Source organism: Sciurus carolinensis, chromosome X (genome assembly GCF_902686445.1).
Source record: "Sciurus carolinensis chromosome X, mSciCar1.2, whole genome shotgun sequence".
NCBI lineage: Eukaryota > Metazoa > Chordata > Mammalia > Rodentia > Sciuridae > Sciurus > Sciurus carolinensis.
Window position 1 is genome coordinate 24,754,549 of NC_062232.1, and position 25,667 is coordinate 24,780,215.

Below are 25,667 nucleotides of genomic sequence, written 5' to 3' on the forward strand. Positions count from 1 at the left end.
AGTGGCTGTCACTGTACCACAAGTAGATGAACTGGTTTTTTCAGGGACATTGGTTCCTTATAAATATTTCCTCTAGTTAAGGTACATTCTGGGGAATAAGTCACAATTCTATGTAAATGCCATTTACACAGAATGACTTCTATTTGTTCTCTGATCCAAGGTAGAGTTGGCTATTTCCAGTCAGAAAAGTCTCAATTTGAATTTAGATCTACCACTGACTGACTGTGAAATCTGGGGCAACCTATTGGAACCTCTCTGAGCCTGCATTTTTCTCATTTATAGAAAGGAGACAAGTTCTTCCTCATAGAGCTTTTAGCAACATTAAATGATCTAAACTATGTTAAAGTGCTCTGGGAATGAAGGGTTGGGGGTATAGCTCAGTAGTAGGGTATGTGCTTAGTATGCATGAGGTCCTGGGTTCAATCCCAAGCACACACAAAAAAAGTTTTCTGAAAATCATAAAATGATATATAAATGATAGTTATCAGTATTTTTCTTCTTTACCAACACTCTTTGACCCAGTTGCCATGGTATGGGGGAAAGTGTGCTAATGACAAACAAGACAGAGTTCTTGATCAATGAACTAAACAGATCTATTAAACATGGGCAATAATCATATATTACAAAAGGTACTGACTCCTCAATAACATCAGATTCTCTTTACAACTTTTTCTTTCTGTTTGATTTTGACCACTATAACGATTAAAGATTTAACATGAATGAATACTAATGATTATTCTCAAAAAAGTGGAGGGAAATGTTTTATCTATCATGGTCTTCATTCCCAAACAATCTTACAATTAAGGCCTGGAATACAGTTATCATTAAAACAAAAAAAATGTATAATATTACCTCCTGGACAGTACTCATATGATATCCATGCTGTATTTTCAGGTTTCCATCAAATATTTCCTGAGTATCCACTAAGTATCCACATTCTGTTCAGTACTATAGATATAGAGGACATGAAGAGGATGAGTCCTTACCCCAAAGGCACCCAACTGCCTCATTACAGGGAGGCCCTAATGGTAACTGATGAAAAGGCAAACTGTCAAGGAATTATCTGAGAAAAGTCTAAAAGGTCCTGGTGATATAAGCAAAAGATAGATTCTATCCACTGCAGACCTCTAGGAGGGTTCTATGAGGAAAGTTACTGTGAGCAAAGGTAGGATTTCTTTGTCAGAAAGGGCAGTGGAAGGAAGGGGGTTAGCAGGTAGGCTGAGAAACAAGCTTGAACTTGACCCAGAAAGTGGATGAGAGCAGGATGTAGTCAGAAATAACAGCTACAACAGCATAGCCAGAACTCAGGGAGTACAAAAGAAGATGAAATTGAAAAAGCAAGTCATGAGAAAATTGTGAAAGGTTTGAATGCTCAGCCAAGAAGCTGGAATTTTCTTACCCCCCACCCCACAAGATGTAGTCATTCAATAAAGGAAGAATGTCATGATGGGCCTTGCTTCTGGAAAGTCAGTATGGAGGAGTTATTGTAGGGGTGGGAAAGAAACTAAAGGGAAGCCAACCAGATAAGGAACTATGGCCATAGGTCATAACATATTAAGAGATAGAAGGCAGGGAGTGGCAGCAGAAAGGACTGGATGAATGGCAGTTTGCTTTTTCATCTTGAGGTGACATCCTCCCTGAGGGCAGTGGTTCTCAGACACACTGTGTTGCCTTGATTAAGAGGTCTTGGTGCCTTGGGCTAAGCCAAAGAGATGAAAGTACTTAAGTGCAACCAATTTGAGCAATTTCTCCTTTAAAGACTTGCCTGGTGGCATTTGCTTGAAGAAGGCACACTGTGAGTTAGAAATGATCATGTGCAAAGGTTTTGTTAACCAGAGGGCCTAGGATATAATAAATGGAATACCAAAGTAAAATAAAATGATTTGCATTATCCTGACACCACACAATACTCCAGGTTTTTACAACTTTTTCCTCTCTGCAGTCATTGTGAATTTTCTTTTGCCCTTTTCCTCTTCTAGGATTTCTGCTATTTTTACATGAACATCTTTTACAGGTGATGGCTGACGACTGGAATTATGTCCCTAATTGGCTATGATGGTAAGCACAAGTAATGACTTGTGCATTTGATGATGAATAATAAGATGAAATAATCTATTCCCAAATATGACCAAGTCAATGAACCTACATTCTTAAATGTTTGAGATAATATGGCCAAACACATGTAAAGATTATATAATTATAAAATTACACAACCTGCTTTTTTTTCTTAAGTTCTATTCTCAAATATAAAAGCCACCAAAATACATGCAACAAATCAAGTATCCCCATCAGCATTAATCCCTTTACACCTAAAATGACTTCTTAATCATACTATTGCATTCATTTTCTTCTTTCAGACTTAAAAAAAAAGACAGAATCTGCAAACGGAGCTAAACAGATTATTTTAGCAAACAATCAGACACAGAATAACTCTAAGTGAAGATTCCTGGAGCTTGTCTGAGTGTGCAAGTGTATGCACTCTGCTTACCAATGACAAAGCTAGAAAGAAAACTCACCTGTTTTCTTCCTCAAGATCTGCTAGGATTCTCTCTAGCTCCCCTCTTTCCTCACTCTCTAAGGAAATCAAGATCTGGGCAGGACTACGAGGCTGGCTCAGGGGGGAGTCCTGGTTCAAACTTTGGCAGTAATGCTGGATTAACAAATGTTCATCATCTCTGGAAAATAAAATCAAAGGTTTTGGTTTTTTCCCCCCCTTATTTTGTTTTGGGGGTCAGGGACTCGGGTGTGTATTGAAAATAGAAACATTTATTTGCTCTTAACAATAAGACTTTCTTGCCTACTTCTAAAGACATTTAGGTACTATTGAAGTTGTGGTCTACCACCCTACGGATGACAATTCAAAGTGTTTCCGGCTCAAATTTTCAAGTGAAACTGATTGGCCTATTTACATGGATAAAGGAAAGGTAGGGTTATAGAAATATTAGGACTGTATGTTGACCATTTAGCCAATAGTTAATAAATATGAAAAGACATAATAATGGCCGTTCAATGTTTTGGTACAAAACCTGTCAAGATAATCTGTTTGCTAACTCACACTACTGCCGATACTGATTAGGAGGGGGAAAAAAAAACTGCAGCCCTTAAAATAACAGAGTAAATATTTTCTTAAGAGGAAGGCAAGGTAACCATAAAGTGTTGCTTCAGTCAGCTAATTTTAACTTATGAAAGTCATGGAGGCAGAATGGTAACAATAATTAAGCTCTAGATAAATAACTGTTTCATTCAATTACTGTTTCAATAGAAACACAAAAATTAAGGGGGAAAAGCCATTAAGGTGACTGATTAAAAGAAGACAGAACAACTCATTCCTCAGAGTAGGTCTTAAGGACTAATCTTAGGGGGGGAAAGGAAATAAAAAGCTTATATTTTGGGAGGCATCTGCAACCTTTCCTGGAAAGTAGGAACTCTCTAATATCCAATGCATTGCTTCAAGGTCCTGGAAAGCCAGTTATAAAAACTTCACTCTATTCTCAGTGAGAAGCTAAAGCTCTTTATATTTCCTCTCTAAACTCAATTTTAAGTTGAACAAAAAAATCTTATTATTTAGGAAGAAGTCCCCCTGATTTATTATTTTGGTCCATCAAGCCAGATAACTGGTGGAGATGTGATCAGTCAACTAAAAATAAGTATTGAATGTTAAAAAGAAACATTTGAGGGCTGGGGATATAGTTCAGTTGGTAGAGTGCTTGCCTCACATGCACAAGGCCCTGGGTTCAATCCCCAGCACCACAAAAAAAAAATTTTTTTAAGTGAAATCAACCAATCTACCAATCTACTTCCCCAAAACTGCCCTTAAACACCATTTTTTACCATCCAACATTGGATAAAATGGATTTTATGTCCTGAATTTTATTTAAAAATAAAAGCAGTTTTTACCACCTAATTTATTAGCCCTCTTTCCAAATTCTGAAATCATACTGCTAGAACTTCCCATTTTTAATTATAACATATAGTTGTAATTAAGCTTTTCTTACTATTCTTAGGCAGTCCATGAATGGCAGCCACTGTCATGTGGATACAATCTGAATTAATTTTAATGTGTTAGAGCTTCTAATATCAAAATCGGTGAGCCAAAGAAGCAAATCATTCTAGTCATTTGCATTCAGTTGATTCTTTGGGCAAACATTTTTATGTCAAAGAATTTTATATATGAATATCCTCAATACCTTTTTTTCCCATAGCTAAGAAAGAGAATGTACTTTATAACTAGAAAAAGGTTGTTTATTTGAAGGAACTAAATCATATACAAATGACAGAGTGCTGACTTGATTCTTTATTATTACCTTGATCACCTTTATGTACTAGATGAGAGAATTTATCCTCTTATCTTCAATAACTAACTATATACTAATGCCACTTTGATACAATTAGGCGTAATCCTCATGAAGGCCCTTTTCTCATCTGAGCAAGACTTTGGGTTGCTACACCAGCTGTATATGACAAATTTACCATTCTTCCCTTTGCCTATTCTTCATGACAAGATAGTGAAACAGCCATAACTGGTCAAACGCAAAGCACTGTTGTATTTTAACTAGGTTTCTCCTCTCTACGCTGTTTATTCAGTTGGCAAATTCTTACTTTTTCCTTCCTATCTGCTTCATAGCCTAATCTCTCTGTCTCAGACCCTGTCCAAGGCTTACTTGGTTCATGGCAATGTCCTTTCTGTGCTCCATACTGTGAATATTGTCCCAGGTCTGTAATGAATCCTGTTTTCCTGCCATAGCTGTGTTCTCTGTCACTTTTAGCACCAGTCAAGGGCTGGCTTAACATCCCATTAACAAACTGAGACCAGAACTTGAATTCCTTCTTCTGGAAATTCTTCACAAGACTGACTCACTTTACTTCGTGAAGACACTGAATCACAAAAATCTACTACTTTAGATTTCTGAAGGAAAATGCCCACTATCTTACCATACAGGAATAACAAGACCACATTTCTACTTCCCAGGAGTGGAAAAAATATTACTTAGCCAGTACTTTAAAATTAATATCCTATCCTTTTAAATATCTGGAAGGTTTGGTCAAAGATTAAGCATTTAATGTAAGTGTTTGGGATTCCTGCAATTGGTAATGATTTGGTATTAAATAAGATTCAATAAGAATAGGGCCAATGATTTTTGCTACTCTGGAATATTGACAATGCCTGAATCCGAATGAGCTCATTCTGTGCCAGGCTGTTAAGAGTTAAAAGAAAAAAACAGTAAATGAATGGCTCTTTGAAAGATCAAATGAATATGATGCTAATTCCTATATCCTGTGCTATCCTACCTCTAAATCCCTCAAAGCAATTTCATTGTCAGGAACATTTTGTAAAAAGAGATGGGATACTTACATGCTCTCATTAGGAGAGATGCTATCATTTAGATAAGATCCATTGCTGTTTTCCATTTCTGCTAGCCTGATAAAAAACGTAAAAGCTCATTAAAACTTATGTGACTTCTTAGACTCTATTCAAGACCTAATCGAACATTCCTGAAAACTAAAGGATAAATCATGGCAAGAGGAGAAAGGAATCCTTCAAATTAAAGGATGTGTGTGTTGGCTTAATCATACGAAGTAGTGTGTGGTAGAACACAGCAAGTGAGTAGCTTAACATTTCTGATATAAATTCTAAGGGAAGTTGTATTTCATTGCTGTTTTATTTCCACAGGTTCATCTTCCTTTCACTGAGAACGGATTTTTGTTTTCAAAAGAAAAGCTTCCCTAACAACAAATGCACCTCATACCTTACACTACCCCTTGTCTTTTAAGACAATTAATGCCTTCCACTGATGACAGACTTACATAGCTAGTTAATGCTTTTCACAATTGGTATTCATGTCCAAAGTCAGAATATTGATAAAGGATGGATTCACAGTAAGCTCTCTAAATGTTCTGCCACCAATTTTTAACTTTTACCTCAGACAATGATAAAGTCTTTTGACAACAACAACAATAAGTTAATCAAACTCTTACAGATTTCTTTAACAAGCATGAGATATTTTATAATCAGTAATTCAGGTTTTTGGTATAAAACTATCTCAAATACAAAGGAGGTGGGATAGAAAGGTCCAAGGATTAGGAAAATTAATTATTCTCTTCTTTATAGTATATCATGTAAAATAAACAGAAATAGAAAGCTGATGCTTTCATATTCTCCATATAACATAGTATCATTTCTTCACAGACTCATGTCTAGTCTAGCAGTTTTCTAAGGAGGTTAGATGATTGATTTGTAAGCCAACTGGTAAGTGTGCTCAGTATATAAAACATAACAATGCTACCAGAAATGTTTAAAGGCCAGGGTTAGGGAAGATTGTTCTGGACCAACATTCTCGTTGGTTTCCAAAAACAACATGCAGTGGAATGGCATGCACGTTAGAGGGCAAGTTGATTAGTAGAAATTAGGTAAGATGGAGGAAGAAAAGATTTGTTTAAAATTACTACAGGTTAGCTTTCCTTGGTTAGTTACTTCAATCAATATTTGCCTGGCATTCAACTAGTCTCATACCTGCTAGCATAATGTTCAATGCGTGAATGAGTATCATCGTGTGAAAGCTGAGGGGACGAGGCAGGCCTATAAGGCAGAAAATGTGATTAGTCACAGATACCATCCATTAATGGAGAAAAAAACCCACCACACAGTTATGTTATATACATGGCCTAGAATGCTTTTGTTCTACTTCTATGGATAATATACATTAAGCTGCTCCTGTATCTTAGCATCAAGAATTTTAAACCCAGGTTGGAGAGATGATTTCTCACACTTCTGCTTTCCTCAAAATCCACAAAGACAGATCAAAAACTTTTCTGGAAAGTTTCAGTTACAGAAAAGATCTGGGGAGAAAATTTTTATGTAGCATTTTTTTCCTCCTAGCTTGCAGTATCTCATCTCCTATAGTTCTGAAATTGTGTTAAATCACTATGAGATTTAAATTTTTAAACACTTATGACTGTGCCATTTATTAGTTGCCTGTTTACTGAATGCAAACTATATGTCTGCCTAGAACATTTACAGTCAATCATTTTACTCTCAAAGAGGTTACTCCAGTCCAAGACTTCTTAAGATTTCACATATTTAGATATGTTGCTCTGTGCAATTTTCTACACAAGGAATGTATCTGCAAATTAACAGCAGGAATATATTACTACTTTCTAGAACAAAACAGAATGACCCAAGATTATATTATGATGTTATAAAAAAGGATGACTAATTCAACAGAATGCCACAATATCTGAACTATTTATTAGTCATATTCTAAAATACAGATGGGAAACAAGAGGAAAGAATTATAATGAGTTGTCTATACAACTTTAAAAATAAAAACCTATCTTTTCTTAGCTCCACAGGCTACAATTCTGGTAGGGTTAATATTTATTTTCATATTTTTAATATCTGATCTATTAATTTTCTTAGAAATTTTTATACCATCTTTTGGATTAACATTGGGGGGTGGGGAAACATCTATTCTGACAACTAGTTTGGGCTTGTGCTCTTTGTTTTTATTGGGAAAGAACAAAAGGTCTCTTCCATTTTTCTCCTGACACAAAATTCAAAAGTCAACAGTAAGGTATTCAGCAATGACTCTGCTTGAACCTAAAGTCCAAGCAGCATTCAAGGACTTGGTCTAAACGCTAAGAAGAATATGTTGTTATTTTTCCTTATGTTAAAAAACAAAAAGAAGAAGAAAAAAGTAGCTACTTATAGATAGATTTACGTAGGAAATGTGCCAGAAATTCAAATTTCTTAATGAAGATGCATTGTCATAAGATAATTACAACACACTATAGCAAATAACTAGGGAACTAGAAGTCTTCCTGAGAGATAAAAGGCTTATTTATGAAATCAATGTTCTTTAGATCAAGTGGAAAAGATGTTTCAATTTTCATGAGGAAACAAAAGGATGACTACCCAACTTAATAGGCAGATCCAAAGATTTTCCATGTGAATCTTCACTGTAGTTTTGGAGAGTTAATCTGCTAATTTTCTAGAGTCCTGGAATAGCCCATTGTTTTCAAAATGCTAAGGTTTTGAAATCTTCACTGCAGAAAAAGATAATTTAATACTTGGATTGTCTGACTTATAAGCATTATCTTCTGGAATAGATCGGTCTTTCAGTTACTTATTTTTGTAAGCTAAAAGGCCACCATCAATGAAAATATATTAGTAGAATTTTGTCTTATAATAGTTTGCTACTGTGGTACTGTACAGAGAAAAGAAAACCCAAGACCTTAAGAGTAAATCTATACCAAGAAAAGCAGGCATATAAATCCAAAGCACATTAATACAATCTTGTAGAGAAAATCTTAAGAGCTCTAACTCTTAGCCTCAAGGATAATTAATTCCATGTTATTTTTTATTAATGTACATAGCACCTATTACAGCATGCAGAAGCACAGGAACTCATCATAACCAGAAATCTTAAAAAATATACACTAAAAAAGGCACTTATTAAACCAGAAAATAAGCCAAAAGGGAGTGCTGGTCAGAGAAGAATCATTTAAAAAACAAGAATTAGTAAAAATTAAAAAAAAACACTGAGTCCAGAAATAAAACTAAGTGCAAGCCCTGGAAAACACTTTCGAAGAAGGATAATACCATCCCCGTTTCCTGCTTCCTACACACAAAACCATATACCAAGAAGGATTACTTCTTGTTACTATTAATAATCCACTCAGTCAGTGCCATCTTACCTACCACCATTTTCTCTTTTGCAAAAACTCCATTGATAAATGTTCATTCATTTAGATTTTAAAGCAAAGTAGCTCAAAGAACAGTGTTGGATTGCCTCACATTGTTTGGACAAACAAAAGAGGCCTAAGCTAGATTTAGTTTAAAATAATATGATAATACAGGCAAAAAACAAAAGATCTGTATCTCAGGAAACTTTCCAATTCTGTGATCCATATTGAATGAATTAATTACATATTGGCATCATCATAGGATCTATTAACGTCCAAAAGAATTCTTATAAAACAAAACTTTAGGACTTGACTCTTCTGCCTGAAGAGAATAGGTTTACAATAGATTTTATAGATTATTATTTATAATCCTATGAGTAAAGACTTTAATAAAATTACAGTATTAAAGAAAACACAGACTTTATTCTATGGGGCTTGTTTTCTTCCTCAAAATTAGAATTTCCCACTCTTTTGAAATAATCGAACCAACTTTTCACAAAAAGATGAACTGGGGAGGTGTGTTAGTTGTTAGAAAAGATGCTTTCATAAGGATGTCATTCATTTTAAAGTACTTCAAATATAAGAAGGCAAACATTCTACTTAAAATAAGATACTTTCAACTGATTGTCATTATGTTTTCTTCTTATTAGCTCATGTGTAGCTTCTTTCTTTTCAAAGAAGTGTCCAATACTCTGCTTATTATGTTTGTGCTACCTCTAGTCATGCATTTAAAAATAGTACTGCAGCATATTTATCTTTTATATTTCTTACTTTGTTAAACCTAACTCCAACACAGAGTAAATCTGTTTACTTAACAGGATCCATTCAAGCTCAGGACTTCAATATATCAATATTTTTAAGGTTTCTCATTTATAAAAGATTCTAACTTCTATAAACAGACTACCTGAGTTAAGGAAAATAATTACCAAGAGGCAGGGAGCATAATTGAATCTAAATAACTTCCCAACTTATTTAAGCTCAGGATTAAGGAAAATCAGACAATTTGCTACTTACAGCTATTATATCTCAAAATTAAGGGGCATAGTAATGCAGTTTTTAAAAAAGAAAGGGAAGCCATCTATTTCATTTAGGACTATAAAGACTTAAACCTCAATTAATCATTTGCATTTATCACCACAGGGTTTTAAAGAAAGGATCTGGCTTAAATTAATAACATGGTGAAATAATTTTTAAAAGTAAAAAAAAAAAATTGGACTCTTACATGAATCCCTCTTCTAATTTGGTCATTTCTCCTATATATAGTAATAAAGCTATTTGACTTTAAATAAATATTTTGATAAAGCATACTGTGAATTACCAAACATTTGTTATAAAAACACCATAAAATAGCATTTTAAAACAGGCACACTTCATTTGTTAACATATAAATCACAGGCCTCCAAAAGAGTTTCCTTCCTTCCTCCCACCCCCTCTTTCTTTCTTTCTTTTTCTTCTTCTTCTTTTTTTTTTTTTTTGAGATGGGTTCTTGCTATGTTGTCCAAGCTAGTCTCAAGCAATTCTCCTGTCTCAGCCTCCCCAGTAGCTGGGTCTATAGGCATGCACCACCACAGCCAGCCCCAAAAGTTTTCTAATGCTATAAACTCTGAGATAAATCAATCATCTCTCAGTATCTAATGTTAGTATTATTAATACACACCAGTAGTAATAACAGATTACAGTACATTTTCTTCTCACTGTAAATGTATAATTGTTTATACACTGAAGAGTTAGTTTGGAGAGAAGAGTAAAATGACTTTAGTTCAAACTGCAGAAACCCATGTATATAAAAATTAATCATTAGGATGGTATATATAATGTGTTAAAAAGTCCATACACTACACTGAAATTATTCAACCAAACTCAACACAATACTCTAAAATCAATCCTTATGATTTTTAAAAGTCCACCGATAAGAGGACCTAAGGAATGAACCATCACCCCTTTGAAGGCCCTAAGCCCTGAATCTCAAGAAATAGGGCTAAAGAATACTCTTATATAATCAGGAGGCTCTTCCTTGCTTATGGTTGAAGAAATATATAAACATGTCTCCTAGGAATACAACTAAAACTCCAATCATTTCTCGGATTTTAATTTGAACTCAGGTCAAGACTTCTGCTCTTCAGAATTTCAGCCGGAGGGAGACCTGAAAACCCTTCCAATGCTTCTGATCTATAGTAGATGGTACTCTCAGGTCTCATCAAGAGAAGAAACAAATACCAAAATGAAAGAAGGGAAAGTAATATGCTTCTAAACAAAACAAAACAAAAAAAACAAAATAAGAAAAGAAAAAAATTTTTTAAATCAAGCAAGCGAATGTGTCGGTGGTAGCAGCGCCCTTCAGCAAAAGTACTCACGCAGAATCTACTGGCCAGAAGTTGATCAGAGTAACGGGACTGCAAAACAAAAAAATGAGGTGGTGAAGAGAGACACAGGCAAAGTCAGCCGCAACAAAAATCATTGAAAGGTCAAAAGAAATAAAATCCAACCAATTAAGTATGAACCATGGAAAGCAACAGCCAAATAAAGGTGGAAAGTGAATTAAAAGAAAAACAAACAGCTGTGTGACTGCCATCAGAGTTACAGGAACAGATAAGGAACAAGTTTAAAAGAGGCGACAACATCATTGGCTTGATCATGAGAATCATTACTACTTACTGTGAAGCAATTTTTGGTGACTAGATTTTCTCTCAAGTAGAAAAAAGTGACTACGTATGACTACACATTCAGATACAGAAAGACACACATCTACTGACTTGTGAGAGAGGAAAAATCAAAATGAAATATTGGCATCACTCATTTGTAAACAGTCCCATATTTCTTAAAAGCCTTGCAAGGCAATGAGTGGCTGTTAACGTGGGTTGGTTTTTTTTTTTTTTTTTTTTTTTTTTTTCCTTTCCCCTGAGATAAAGTTTAACTCGTGAAAATGGTAATTGTCGGGCGACATGGGAAAATGGTAATCGAACATCAACTTGTTTTTCTCTTTTCAGCTACAGTAAATCCAAAGAAAGAAACAGAAGAGACTGTTTGCATTTGGGAGTGAAGGAGGGTATTCGGCTGACAGAAGTTCAGCTATACATCAAAAGACAGTCTGTTTTGCTTTGGCCACTACTCACGTTTCCATGTTGTCCCCCTCTAAGACAGTCTGCACTGGCAGGTAGCCCATTCGGGGATGCTTCGCAAAATACCTTTTGGTTCGAAATTTGTTTTTTAGTACCTTGGCAAAGTCACGGACATCTTCTCCTGATGTAGTCTAAAAGGGAAATCATGGTGAGATTAGATTTAGGAGAGCATGATTTCAAAACAAAGAACCATTCCAACCTTCAGCTTCAAGGTGCTTGTTTTGTGGAACTAGATAAATGGAGCTTTGAAACCAGACTTGGAATTTACTAAGGTGTGGAAGTTATTCTCTGAAGCGCTGATCATCTGTAAAATGGTCCAATAATGCTTCAATGAGTTATAATGAAGAATAGATTAAGGTATATAAGTTATTCGATGAATGGTAGTTTATAAGTTTTACTGCACTTTATTGTATTTAAGAAACTATTTAGTACACAGAAAATCATGCTTTACCTATGAAATATCAGGCTATTCATGACATGGTATGTTCTCCACCACTGATTATCTTTGTTAAAAGAAATAATAGTGAGAAAGATAATTAAATACCTGGGAGAATCACTCTGATGATGGAAGAGAGACATGCTCTAAAGGAGATGTGTTCAAGAGCCACCTGGGTGGATCTTACTAAAATGCAAGTTTTAACTTGGGAGGTAAAGAGCTAGAGCTAGAAGATTTGCATTTCTAACAAGCTCCCAGATAAAGAATGGCTGACAGACCATACTTTGAACAGCATGTATCTAATGTTTAAAGAACCTAAGATTTATACCCAGCTCTGTCTGGTCACCAAGCCTCTGTCCTTGCCACTCCACTAGTGGTTTTTCAAAGTTCTACTAGTCACTGAATGTTTTCCTAAAATGTCATCTTAGGAGTAGTCTCTACTTCCTATAAAAAAAACCTTGGGCAAACTAACCTCAGAATCTGAGAGTCCTCATCTGTAAAAGGGGAATAAAAATAGTAATACCTACATGACACAAAGTAGTTTAAAAGGTAACTGTCTAGCATGTAAATAAGTTGGTATTGGTACATAAAAAATTTAAAGGGTTAGTTTTCCTATATCAGAGGGATAAAATGTGAGCAAATTTGATTAAAAATGGTAGGTTATGAATTGTGAGAAATCTATATACCATCCCCAATACTCAACATGTCCATGGCCATAAACCTCTACACATAACCTTTAGGGTTCTGAAAAAGGAATGTGAAACACCTTCCCTACAATTATGTCAAAAGAAGAAACATCCATTTATTTATTCAACAATATTTACTGGGCTGGGGAGATAGCTCAGTCGGTAGAGTGTTTGAAGCACAAGGCCCTGGGTTTGATCCCCAGCACCGCAAAAAAAAAAAAAAAAAAAAATTTTACTGAATGCCTATCATGTTCCATGTGAGTAAGGTACTGCCCTAGGCACCATGAAAAAGGGTAATGTGAACCACTTTAGCTGGAGAACTTATAAATCACAACATTAAACATGATCTGCAGGATGGGATGAGTCTCAGTGGTACAGTGCTAGAGTGGCATGCATGAGCCCCTGGGTTCAATCCACAGCACCACAGAAATAGAACAAAACAAAACAAATATATAGATCTATAATTTTGTACAAAACTGAAATCCAGCAGGACATGATGGTACATGCCTATAAATCCCAACAGCTCGGGAAGCTGAGGCAGGAGGACTGCAAGTTCAAAGCCATCCTCTGCAATTTAGCAAGGCCCTAAGCAACTTAGTGAGATGCCATCTTGAAATAAAAAATAAAAAGGGTTAGGGATATGGCTCAGTTGTTAAGTACCACTGAGTTCAACCCTCAGTAACAAAAAGAAAAAAAAAAGAAAATAAAGGAAAGAAAACTGAAACTGAAATCTACCTCTAGTGAACTACTCACATTAGGAAGGGATCTGACTTACCGGAGTGCAATATTCCACCATGGGATAGTGCATTTTATGGCCTTTTGCAACTCGACCAGAAAAAAAGCAGCTTTGGCAGATGTCATAATTAAAGTGCTTTAGACTCCTGTACCTGGTAAAGAATAAAAACAAACACATATGTATTTTTTCAAATCAAATTCCCAAAGAGCATTCTTTAATAATAAGCCTTCTACCACAGTGTCTTAATTCTAAAAACAATGCAATATTCATCAGTCCTGCTAGGTAAGTAATTAACTTCCTACCTCTAGGTATCTCTGGTGCCTCTTGTACAATATCAAAACATTTTGGCAGAAAAATTGGGAAGACCCAGCTCGTATTTAAACTTCAGTAGGAGCCCTTTCAGATTAAGCAGGAAAATACTGGCAAATTTTTAGTCTTTTGAAGAACCAATATTCTAATTTCAAAGAATTTTTAGGAGACACAGACAGATGCATTGTGTGCTCCCTATCCATCATGGGGACAAAAATTTTCAGAAGCAACGATTTCCAAAAAAATTATAAAAGTATAGCCCAAGACAAAATAAACTTAAACAAGAACTCCAATTAAAATAAGTCTTACATTATTACCCTATATACATGTATGATTACACTACTGGTGTGACTCAACACCATGTACAGCCACAGGAATGAGAAGTTATGCTCCATTTGTGTACAATGTGTCAAAATGCATTCTACTGTCATATATAACTAATTAGAACAAATTTTAAAAAAGAAATAAAAAAGTAAAACTTGTTTTAGATTTTGATTGGTTGAAGTGATTCATTGTAAAATAATCATTTGGATGATATCTTTTTTTTTTTGGTACTGGGGATTGAACTTGGGCACTTAACCACTAAGCCACATCCCCAGTCCTTTTTTGTACTTTATTTAGAGACAGAGTCTCACTGAGTTGCTTAGGGCCTCACTAAGTTGCTGAAGCTGCCTTTGAACTCGAGATCCTCCTGCCTCAGCCTCCCGAGCTGCCAGGATTACAGGCGTGTGCCACCTCGCTCAGCTGGAAAATATCTTTATTTATCTCTTTTCAGAAATTCATCACCACATTACCCACCAATGAATGATAACTAAAGCGTTCCCTCCCCCCAAAAGATAAAATTTGGATTTGGTGAAAGAATGTATTTATAGTATTTGGTACATTCCCTCCATTCTCAGAATACTCTATTGGTTATTTCACGCTCTTCCTGTCTTTTGCTCTCTCAGATAAGAACCTCAGCCAATTCAAATAAACATATTCCTTATGTTACATATGGGAAAGTGGGAAGAAAAGCTACCTTATTTAGCTCTCAACTATCTTTCCAGAGGGGTAAGTGCTGATTCCTAAAATAATCTAATTTGATAAAGGCAAATGAATTGAAGGTAAAAATGCTCCCTTAGATCCTCAGAAGCTTTCTCCTGTTTTATTTTATAAAATTTTCCTCTGTAGCACACAAGTCTCAAGTGCTAAGGAAGCTGAGAACGAAAGGTAAAAAATGTAATGCAGTCACCTGTGGTTTCCCCTCCTCCACCCCAAGACAGTGTTTTTACCTGCCAAAAGCCAGGAAGGAAAGTGCTACCTATTCACTGTTGTCTAGCTAGGCTTTAGAAACCTCTAAAGGTTTTTGTTAGGACCTCTTAGTAAATGGCATGAAGTAGGAAAGAATAAACGCAATGAATAAAAAACACAAAAATGGTACAAAGTGGTTATTGGGAAATAAAGTGACAAAACAAATCCAGGCAAAACTAGAAAAGAGTATTTACTTAGCTGCTAAGTGGATTCTCAACGGGTCATAGACTATATAGCTAGTTTACAACTTTGTAGTTCATTCATCGCTATGGAAACCTTGATGTTAATCTAGATGTTTAAGTACATCATCCTTTCAGAATTAGAATTTGGGATTATTGTTAAATAAGATTCATTCATTTAAAAATATCCTGTTTTCCCAAACAGGTCAATAAGGCCAAAGATTTAAGAGTCAGTTGTTTTCTAGGACATTTTAAGAATATTAAAAGAATAATCTGCTATGTTTCTTATCTCTCTCACCTTTGTAAGGAACATTTTCTTTCTTTCTTTTTTTAGCTACTCTGTGAGTCTTTCATTTATTTGCATATTTTCTATTCCCTCAGAAGTTCATTAGGATACTGCATGAAGAGTATAATCAGACTCAAAGAGAAAGGAAGTTCTAGAATGCTTGAAACAATTCTCGTTACTGAAAGGGGAAAAAAAATGCTGCCAAGTGAGTAAGAGACTGAGCCACCATAATGGTTCCTCCCCAGAATAGAATCATCTCTTAGTTTTATAACTGATTCTTGGAGAGTTTCTATAAACAGAAAAGACCATGAAAAAAGAAAGAGAGGGTAAGAATGTTTTGGTTCCAGGAAGGAGGAGGTACAGTTAATCTGTATGCCCTTGACAGACAAAGATCTATGTGGAGAAAGATACTCAGTACTGTTCAACCAAAAATGTGGTTCTGAAGAGCTGAAGAGTGAAGGTGGAAAGGGACATCTGCCTAATGAGTCAGATCCACCAAAATAACCCAGCAATGGGAGGAGTGACAGGAGGGACTGATGTTCCAGTTTGATCACCTTCTCTACCACTTTGGAGAGGAACAAACTAATAGCAACTGGCACAAGAGATAAAAGATTGAGTCATAAAAAAGTGAGAAATGAGAAGGTGGAAAAAGGCATTTTTTGTTTGTTCCTAATACCTGAATCCGATGATGGGACACTCCTTGCAGATATTACACTTGGCCTGGTGCTTGGCAGTTTCTGCAGCAGCCACTCTGTGCAGGACAGGCAGCCACACCATGGACTGGGGTTCCAGTCTCATCCAGTCTAGGAAAAGGGCTGCTTCAATCTCCGGCTTATTATTAGCCTGAAAAGACAGGAGGGAAAAAGAGGACAAAAGAACGCACAATGAGAAGGTGAGAAAGTAAAGGAAGCATATGTCAGTTCAGGTAATAAGTTAAAAAGAAAGAACAATAGTTGCATAAAAAGGTCTTCTTTTCACAGCTTGTTTCTACACATGTCCTTCTACCATCCACAAGAGCCACCTATCTATCCCTAAGGCTTTAGTAAACTGCCATTACTTTTTCTGGCTACTAGATGACAAGGAAACAAAACCAAACCAACAAAGGGGAAGAGTACAGCAAAAGACACACCTGAGTGAGTCAATGTTTAGTCTCCCATTTTTGAATACATATATATGTTAGCCCGAAGTAAAATGCAAGTGTTTATTGATAAAATTTCAAAGGAGGGGCAAGAAAAACAACAACTCAGAACTATTGATTCTTTTTTTTTTTCCTAGAGGATCTACTTCTCAGAGAATCATAATGAGGGACTTTAAAATTTCGTCGGGCTCCAAAGCCTCATATTTTACAGACAAGAAAACAGAGATGTAGATCAGAGAACTAGCTTTTCAAAGGCTTCCAACTAACTTGTGGCAATGTCGATTCTAGAATCAGAACCTCCTGGCCTGATTAGAATAGTACCTGGCATGGTACTATACCCAAGGTGTCCTATTGATTATTTATTTCTTTTAAAGCCTAAATTTAATAAATACCATTCATTCCAGGTAGTATAACAATCTTAGAACACTTCAAAATACATTTAACCATCACTGGACTCATATGTTATTGTAGGACTTCATCTTAATTGTATCTTATTTTTTTAACCCTACAAAACTATTTTAATTCTTTAGATTGTTAGATATGTTAGACAGAGTAATTCATATATTGACTTTTTTTTTTTCCTGCTTTAACCTCAAATCTTCCCTCTGGAATCAGTTTTGTCCCAAGTATATCCTTTAGTTAAATGTCTGTTAGTGATGAATTCTCCAAGTGTTGTATGTCTGAAAACACCTCTCTCTTTTTTTAAAATCCATATTCTTGATAGCTATCTTCACTGGGTATAGAATTCTTAAGTGAAAGCCTTTGGGGTTTTGTTTGTTGTTATTTAAGCATAATGAAATATTAGTCCACTTGCATCTTATCAGTAGTAGAGCTGATAGTTGCTCCTTTGAAGGTAATCTGTCCTTTTCCTATGTTGTGTTTCTATGGTTTTATTTATAATGGTTTAAGATTCACTGAGCTTCATAAACATGTGCTCAGAGTCTTAATCAGTTCTGGAATCTTCTTAGTCATGATCTCAACAAACAGTGCCTCTTCTCTGTTCCCATTCTGCTTAAAGAATTGCATAAATGCTAGACTTTTTCAATCTCCATTTTTCTGAACAGGACTTCCCTGGCTTTTCCCTTTTTGTAATTCTTCTTTGCATACATTCCTAAGAATTCCTTCTCTCCAATTATCTGCTTGAATATTCATTTCTCTCCTCAATTGCATCTAGTCTGCTGTACACAGTTTAAAATTTTAGTTACTATATTTCTTTTTCTTCTCTATTTATTTTTTGAGGCACTGCAGATGGAACCCAGGACCTTGCACATGCTGATGCTGGGCAAGTGGCCTACCCCTGAACCACATTCCCAACCCCCTATTTGGTTAGGTTTTTTTTCTTTTTCTTTGCATGGGGTTAAAGGGGCAGCAGGAATACTAACGATTGAACCCAGAGGCACTTAACCACTGAGCTACATCCCCAGCCCTTTTAATTTTTTAAAATTTTGAGACAGGGTCTCGCTAAATTGCTTAGGGCCTCAATAAGTTGCTAAGGTTGGCCTCAAACTTGCAAATCCTCCTGCCTCAGACTCCCGAGTTGCTGGGATTACAGGTGTGCACCACTGCACCTGGCATTATTTTGTCATTTCTAACATCATTCCCCAGTTTGTGCTTTCCTGCCAATATTTTTCAATATTGTCTTTCATTTTTTTCTAGCAGCATAAACAGTTTTAAAAAATAACCTACTAATTCTCAAATATTAATTTATTATGGATCTGCTTGGTAGTCTGCAGTTTCTGCTGCTACCACTCACATTGATTTCTTATGTACTTTACTGCTTAATTTTTTTCTGTGTACACTACAAAGACCTTAAAGATATTTTCTGGAGATACTTTGAACCCTGGAATGAGAATACCTTCTCCACAGATGATTTTTCATTTGCCTTTGCCAAGAACTGAGGGGAAGTGCTTATTCCAAGTCCAATTTAAACTGAATATATGACATGGCATTCTTGGAATCATATAAGTATGAGTATTGGAACTGCAAACTCAGGTTGCTTCTCTTGGAATGTGGTTTGCTAATAAAGGATCTATCCACAACTCAGACAGAAAGGGAAGGAGAGTTTGGACTGACAATACTGACCACTTCACTAGCACTCCAGTCATTACCCCGATTATAAATTTAATAACATTCTAATGAGATGTTTAACCTTGGATTTCCCAGCTGCAAAGTGGTATCAATTCAAACTACTGATTAAAAGCATTTGTTGGGCACTTTTCTATGGGTAGAGTGTCATCACAGAGACACTTTGTAGAAAATGTTTTTTACAAAGGAATTATATAAAATATAAAGATGAAAGGGATTATGCAAGTCAATTCCTTCTTTTGGAATGGTTCTGTGCAGTTATGAGGTCTTCAGCATTCACCTAAACTCTTCCTCAATGCCAGTGTATTGCTACAGCCACTATGTAAATAAATACCACCCAGGTGAGAGAGTAAACATCCTTCAAGGGTGATCTTGAACATCTGTAAGGGATCCCTGTCCAAAGTGCTTCTTTACACTGAACTGAAATCACACCAAGCAAGCACAGATGATAGGAACAGAAGCTTCAGAGTCAAAACCACTAGAGTTCAAGTCCCAGCTTTGACATTCACTGGTTCTGTGACCTTGGGAAGATAACTTTCTCAGTCTTAATTTCCCTCTATTATGAAATGGAAATATTAATAGTGCCTACCTCATAGGGATGTTTTAAGATGAATGAGTTAACAAATGAAAGGCACTTGGAAGAGTGTCCAGCACATAGAAAGAATCATGCCTGCTATGATTATCATCATTATTATTACCCATCTGATCAGAAACTCAGAAGTTCTCGGTCTTCATGCAGCCCTTTAAATATTTTACCAGAGCTGTCATATCTGTCCATGCCTCTTCATCCATATTCCTTTTATTTCTTCCTTATATGACATGGCTCAATTTGCCATTGTCCTTTAGAAAACTATTCTCCAAATACAATCTGCTGGGGATGGTACCTCCATTTTTCTGGACAGAATAATGGATTACATTTATTTGTTCTGGTCTATAGGTTCACATAAGGTTTCTATTCAACAAAAATCTCTGGGTCAATGTTGCCTAGTATATCCAGCAGATCAATCATCCAGCAAAATGCTTCATGAAAAGAAGGTCAAATTAATTAAGGAAACATTGCACATTATATCCGCCTCTTAAAATTCTTAATGCATGTTAACATATTAAAAGCTACGAAGGTCATCAGTGAAGAAACACGTTAAACTTTGTTCGACCTCAGAATTTCCCCACTTACTATTCAATGATCCCAAGACCTTTATCTTTTTATAACTGATAAGGCCTGTGAACATCAAAAGGTATTAAGGTCCTGCTGGGCATTATGGGAAATGCTGTTTTGGTCTGTTTCTGGTTGTTTTCCACGATTCCTCGTCTCTGTACTTGTTCAATTGGGATTTCTTTCCTTTCACTTCTGTCAAGGACTTTCCTCTTAGTCTGAGCTCAGTGTAAAATCTCATGGGTACCTTTAAGAATCCTGACTCTTCTAGCCAAGGAATTAGCCATTCTTCCCAACTTTGGCTCATTTTTTCCATTTGAAAACAAGTGTTAAAACTTTGTGGGGCTGGGGAGATAGCTCAGCTGGTAGAGTGCTTGCCTCGCAAGCACAAGGCCCTGAGTTTGATCCCCAGTACCGCAAAACAAAACAACAACAACAAAAAAAAAAAAAAACTTTGTGTCAAAAAGTCACTGGTGAGGGCTGGGGTTGTATCTCAGTGGTAGAGTGCTTGCCTAGCACGTGTGAGGCACTGGGTTCAATTCTCAGCACCACATATGAACAAATAAAGGTTCACTGACAACTAAATATATGCATATGTGTATATCTGTGTGTGTGTGTGTGTGTGTGTGTGTGTGTGTGTATAAAATCACTGGTGAATATATCAAACAGGCCAAGGGCAAACATGAGCCACAGTGCTATAGCCTATACCAGGTCAACACAACATGATTCTGTCCTCTCTGACAGTTGAACACTCTTCCAGTAATATTATCATCTAATCTTTGTTGTACACATTTCTCCATCCTGTAGACAAAGACAGAGTGAAAGACTTTGTCAAAAGAATTGCAAATGCTCAGCTACAATATGTCCTATAACAATCTCCTGCTCCACTGGTCTAGCAAAATAACCCTTTCTAGCCAGCCAGGAGACAAACCATTATAGAACGGCAGTAAATTGAAAAGCATTACTAATTCACGCCTATTTAAAATATGAGTTTATTGGCACTTAATCGGAACTTATATTTTTTTCTGACTTATGTTTAAAGGATAGATTGTTTAATGATGCATTCAAAGACATGCCTCAGGGCAAGAATTCATACTTAACATGGAAAGTGTAATAATATCATAACGTTTCTGTTTATTCCAAAAGATGGGGGAAAAAATTGACCATGAGTCAGCAACAAAAGTAGGTATGAAAATAAAAGAGGGGTTGGGGTGAAGCTCAGTGGTAGAGCACATGCTTAGCATGCATGAGGCCCTCGGTTCGATCTCCAGCACTGCAAAAAATAATAATAATAAAAATAAATTTAGGAAAGAAACACCATGTCTATAAGGTGCAACTAAAAGTACAGAAAGTACAGTGTGAGAAAATTATCTCATTACCCTCACTGTTTAGACCCTTCATAGAAAACAGTGTCTAATTCTGATGGCTCCAACTGACCCAGAACTTAAAGGAGGCTTGGCAGAAAGGCACAATGATAATTAAAGGGTTTGAAAGACCTGAGAACAGCTTAAGGGAATTGGGATTATTTAGCCATGAAAAGAGAGAGAGAGAGAGAGAGAGAGAGAGAGAGAGAGAGAGAGAACGAGCAAGAAAGAGTAGCTGAAGGGGCGATTTAATAACAGTTTTCAATTATGTGAATGGCTCTTGCATAGGGGCCTGTGACCAGCTGTTCGATCCCTCCGCTGAGGACAGAACAAGAAGAAACAGGCTTAAGCAGCATGAAGAATTTAGGCTGTAACTCATACGGAAGAATTTCCTGATGCTGAAAGTTGTTAAAGCATTAGTGTGAATTACCAAGGGAAACTGTAGAATGTTCTCCTCTTTCAAAATACTATAGATTCTCTGGTGCTTAAAGGTTGGAAATTCTCAAGTTTCCTTCCAGCCCCTGAGATGCAAGATCCATCATTTTGGCTCTTTTAAAACTGCTTGCCTATGCTAACTGACAGCACTGAAGACAAGATATGGGGATTCGCATTCTCGTTTTGTTCCAATCTTTCATTTTTACGACAAACCATTCTGTATCTGAGTGGTATATTCCCTCTCCTTTTGTCTGGCCATAAAGAAGGAAGGAATTAAAAACCAGGCAAGCTCCCATAACGATCTAACAGAACTAGAACTAAAAGCCGACTAAAATTACATTTTGATCATTCTACAAAAATAAGGATAGATGGGAACAGTAAGTAGCAAGTTGTTGAAGTTGAAAGAAAAAAATCCAGTATGATGGCATTCATTGGATGGAGGATAATCCTTGTCAGTGCCCTTCTTTGTTGACATACATATAAGGCCTCAGATAAATTCTTCTCTTTATATCAAAGATGACCTTGCTCTCACCTCTAAATGCCAGTCTCAAGGCATCTAAGCAAAATCTCCCAGAAAGACCATTCGGCCCCAGGTCTTGTTTTATTTTTGATTTTGTTTTAGCAACCTCTCCTTTTTCTTCTTCCATGATATGCAAACACATCTCAGTTCCTTCCATTGGGACAGACACAATGTGGACATATCTTGGGTTTTCCCTCTTTGGCTATTGGTCCTTGCCTATCAGAACTATTCATAGTGGGCTGGGGCTATAGCTCAGTGGTAGAGCACTTGCCAAGCACATGTGAGGCACTGGGTTTGATCCTCAGTATCACATAGAAATAAATCAATAAAATAAAGGCACTGTGTCCAACTATAACTAAATTTTTTTTTTAAAAAAGAAAGTCACTTTAAGTTCTTGTAGAATTTAAGCAATAATAAAAACATCAAAACTCATTAAAAAAAAAAAAAAAGAACTATCCGTAGCATGAAGGTTATGGGAAGGAATCAGTTGTCATTACTGTTGCTGTTACAGCAGATTGGTGGGTGACTTTATACAAATATCTTTATGCAAATGCAACCAAATACAAAGACATTTAAATCCCGACATTGGAAATTTCTAGTATATTACCAATATAAGTTCAAGGACCTTAAATGGCAAATTTTGATTCAAGAGATTTGCTAAGGTACTGAAGGGCCAATTGGCTGCCAGGAGGTCAACCTGAATTCCACTCGGTCTCTTAGGATAACAGTATCAATTCATGACTCCAAAAGAAATGCAGCTGAAAGGTTTCTCAGCAAGCCCCACATCCCAGCAGTCAAAAACACACATCATTTCTTTTTTAATACTAGGGATTGAACCCAGGGTAGCTCTGCTATTGAGCTACATCCCCAACCCTTTTTACATTTTTTATTTTGAGAAAGGGTCTCCCTAAGTTGTTAAGAGTCTAAGTTGCCAAGGTTGGCCTCAAACTTGTGATCCTCCTGCCTCAGTCTCCCAAGTTGCTGGGATTATTGACCTGTGCCACCATGCCCAGTTATACATCACAAAATTCACACTGAGGACAGGTAAGCGATGCCCTAGGTCAGTAGTTCTCAATCAGGGATGATACTATACTCAAGATGACATGTGACAATGTATGGAAACATTTTCAGCTATCACAACTTGGGGCAGAAGGAGGTTCTATTAGCATCTAAGCAGAAAGAGGCCAGGATCCTGCTAAACATCCCACAATATACAGGCCAGCTGCCCCCAACAGGTCAGTCAGTTTGAGGCCAGCCTGAGCAACTTAGTGAGGCCTAAGCAACTTGGTGAGACCCTATCTCAAAATAAAAAATAAAAAGAACTAAGGATCTAGCTCAGTTACAAAGCACACCTAGATTCAATTTCAGATCTACCCGCCCCTGCCAAAGGTCCAACTAGAAGTAACAGGGAAACATGTTGGGTTTGTAGACCCTGATTTCATCTTAAGTTGCTTATCAGATAGACAACTCTATGAATGTCTTCCAGGCTCAATAGTGCCAGAAATTTATTTCTTCAATTGCAGCAAATAATTATCCCAAGCAAAGTAAGTCAGATCAGCCAGTACAAGAACATGTATGCGTATGTGTGTGTGTTTGTGAGTGTAGGTTTTAATTTTACTTAGTAGAGTTCCTGCCCATTTAGAGGAAAAATAATAACTAGATATATGGATCCTGAATACATACATACATATGCATGAACAGAATTTCCAAACATTCATACTGACAGAAAAGGACAAATTTACGGAAAACACTGGGGGCGAACCACAGACTTTTTAAAAGGTTAATTCCTCCTTCCTGGCATGTTCATTTGCAATTTTCACTAGTAAGATGTTCCTTTCATTAATCCAAATAATCATTTCAACATCACTGCCATTGTTAATAGGTAATGGCATGAATTGCTGACAACTCAACTTTTCTGGCCCTGATTTGAAAAGCCTGGGTATTTGGAAAGATTTGCTGAATTTAAATTGATTAAAACTCTTTTGTGAATTACAATCTGTACACAAACATTTGAAACTACAAGGAGAATGGCTAGTCAGGGTCAAACAGTATAGGACAGGCAGTTCCTGACTGTTCCCTGAGCTGTTATTACAATTTCTTTAACAACCTCTAAATCTACCAAGGGCATCAGTGGAATATTTTACATAAGAGAGAAGTCTACACTAGCAATGAACATAAAAGGCAGAACAAGAACAAGTTGTAAAGAATATTAATGACTCTTCTTCCAAACAATCCCAATTTTTATGAAAATCAAATGAGTGATAAAAAAAAACTCTATAAAAAAACTGTACAAAACCTGTATGTAACAAATAAGACAGGATGAAGGTGACATTTTGATCCTCCTACACACAAATACTGTGTTTTACCTTTAAGTTGCAGAGAAAACTAGTGTAAGGGCACAAGGGATCATTTCTGTGAGGGTCTACACATTTTTTAAAATATATCTTGTTCTTAGGATATGCTACTTCTGTTGAGAACAGTCTGTCTCATGGGAAAGGCCACACTCTTATGTACAAGACTGTTTCCTATATTTTAAGAGCTCTGTTACAAGAGGTATTACTGAGAAGATCAGGTAAGACTTTGCTGATAATGGCCAAGCTTTGATTTAAGCATAGTAATCCATTTGCCTTTCTGCCTTTATAACATTTAGCACATAATCAAAGAAACTTCGGGATAAGTAAGTCCTGAGATAATCTGTTTTAACTTTATGTTGCAGATGAGAAATAGACCAAAGAGGTTAAGGAAACAGCTCAAGATTATCTATTATTTTTATACTCAAGTATGGATACTTAAAGTAGTATTAAAAAGGGAGGACAAAAGTGATTTCCTAAGGGATCATGCAGGCTAATCTCCAAAATCTTTTGAATCCTTTGAGTCCTTAATTTGTTTCAGAGTCCTAGAGTCTCTGATATCTAAGCAGGGCCTACTTAAGAAAATGCCCAGGAACTAAACTTAAATTGAATTCTATGCTGATCTACTGAAAATCACGTGAGGGTACAAGTGAATATCCCCAAACACTGATAAATGTGTACTCATATCTTCTCTGATGACCTCCTTTCTCCCTTCTTTATTGGCATTATATGTCCTTTATTCCATTAGATGCTATGGAATGTATGAGTTAAATAGACTGACAGGTGTAATTCAATATATATTGAAGGAGCAGAAAGGAAAACAACAAAAACCTATGAGCTTCTCAATCCTTTTTTTTAGTACAGTTCACATTATATGTTTTGGTCACCTCAATTCGTT

At 36.2% G+C, this 25,667-nt stretch overlaps 1 protein-coding gene across 8 annotated transcripts in view; it reads right to left on the reverse strand.

Moving 5' to 3' along the window:
• The window catches only part of Dmd (dystrophin), a 2,099,091-nt gene that overhangs the window by 48,661 nt on the left and 2,024,763 nt on the right, over positions 1–25,667 (reverse strand). For 5 of the 8 annotated variants that reach the window (XM_047536255.1, XM_047536254.1, XM_047536257.1 and 2 more), the window contains 7 exons: positions 16,400–16,566; positions 13,699–13,810; positions 11,796–11,932; positions 11,037–11,075; positions 6,512–6,577; positions 5,354–5,419; positions 2,517–2,675 (listed from right to left, as the gene is read on the reverse strand). In XM_047536255.1, coding sequence (XP_047392211.1) covers positions 2,517–2,675; positions 5,354–5,419; positions 6,512–6,577; positions 11,037–11,075; positions 11,796–11,932; positions 13,699–13,810; positions 16,400–16,566 — 746 coding nt within the window. The remainder of the gene's footprint in view (positions 1–2,516; positions 2,676–5,353; positions 5,420–6,511; positions 6,578–11,036; positions 11,076–11,795; positions 11,933–13,698; positions 13,811–16,399; positions 16,567–25,667) is intronic. The other 3 variants (XM_047536256.1, XM_047536259.1, XM_047536261.1) reach the window with 1 other exon arrangement.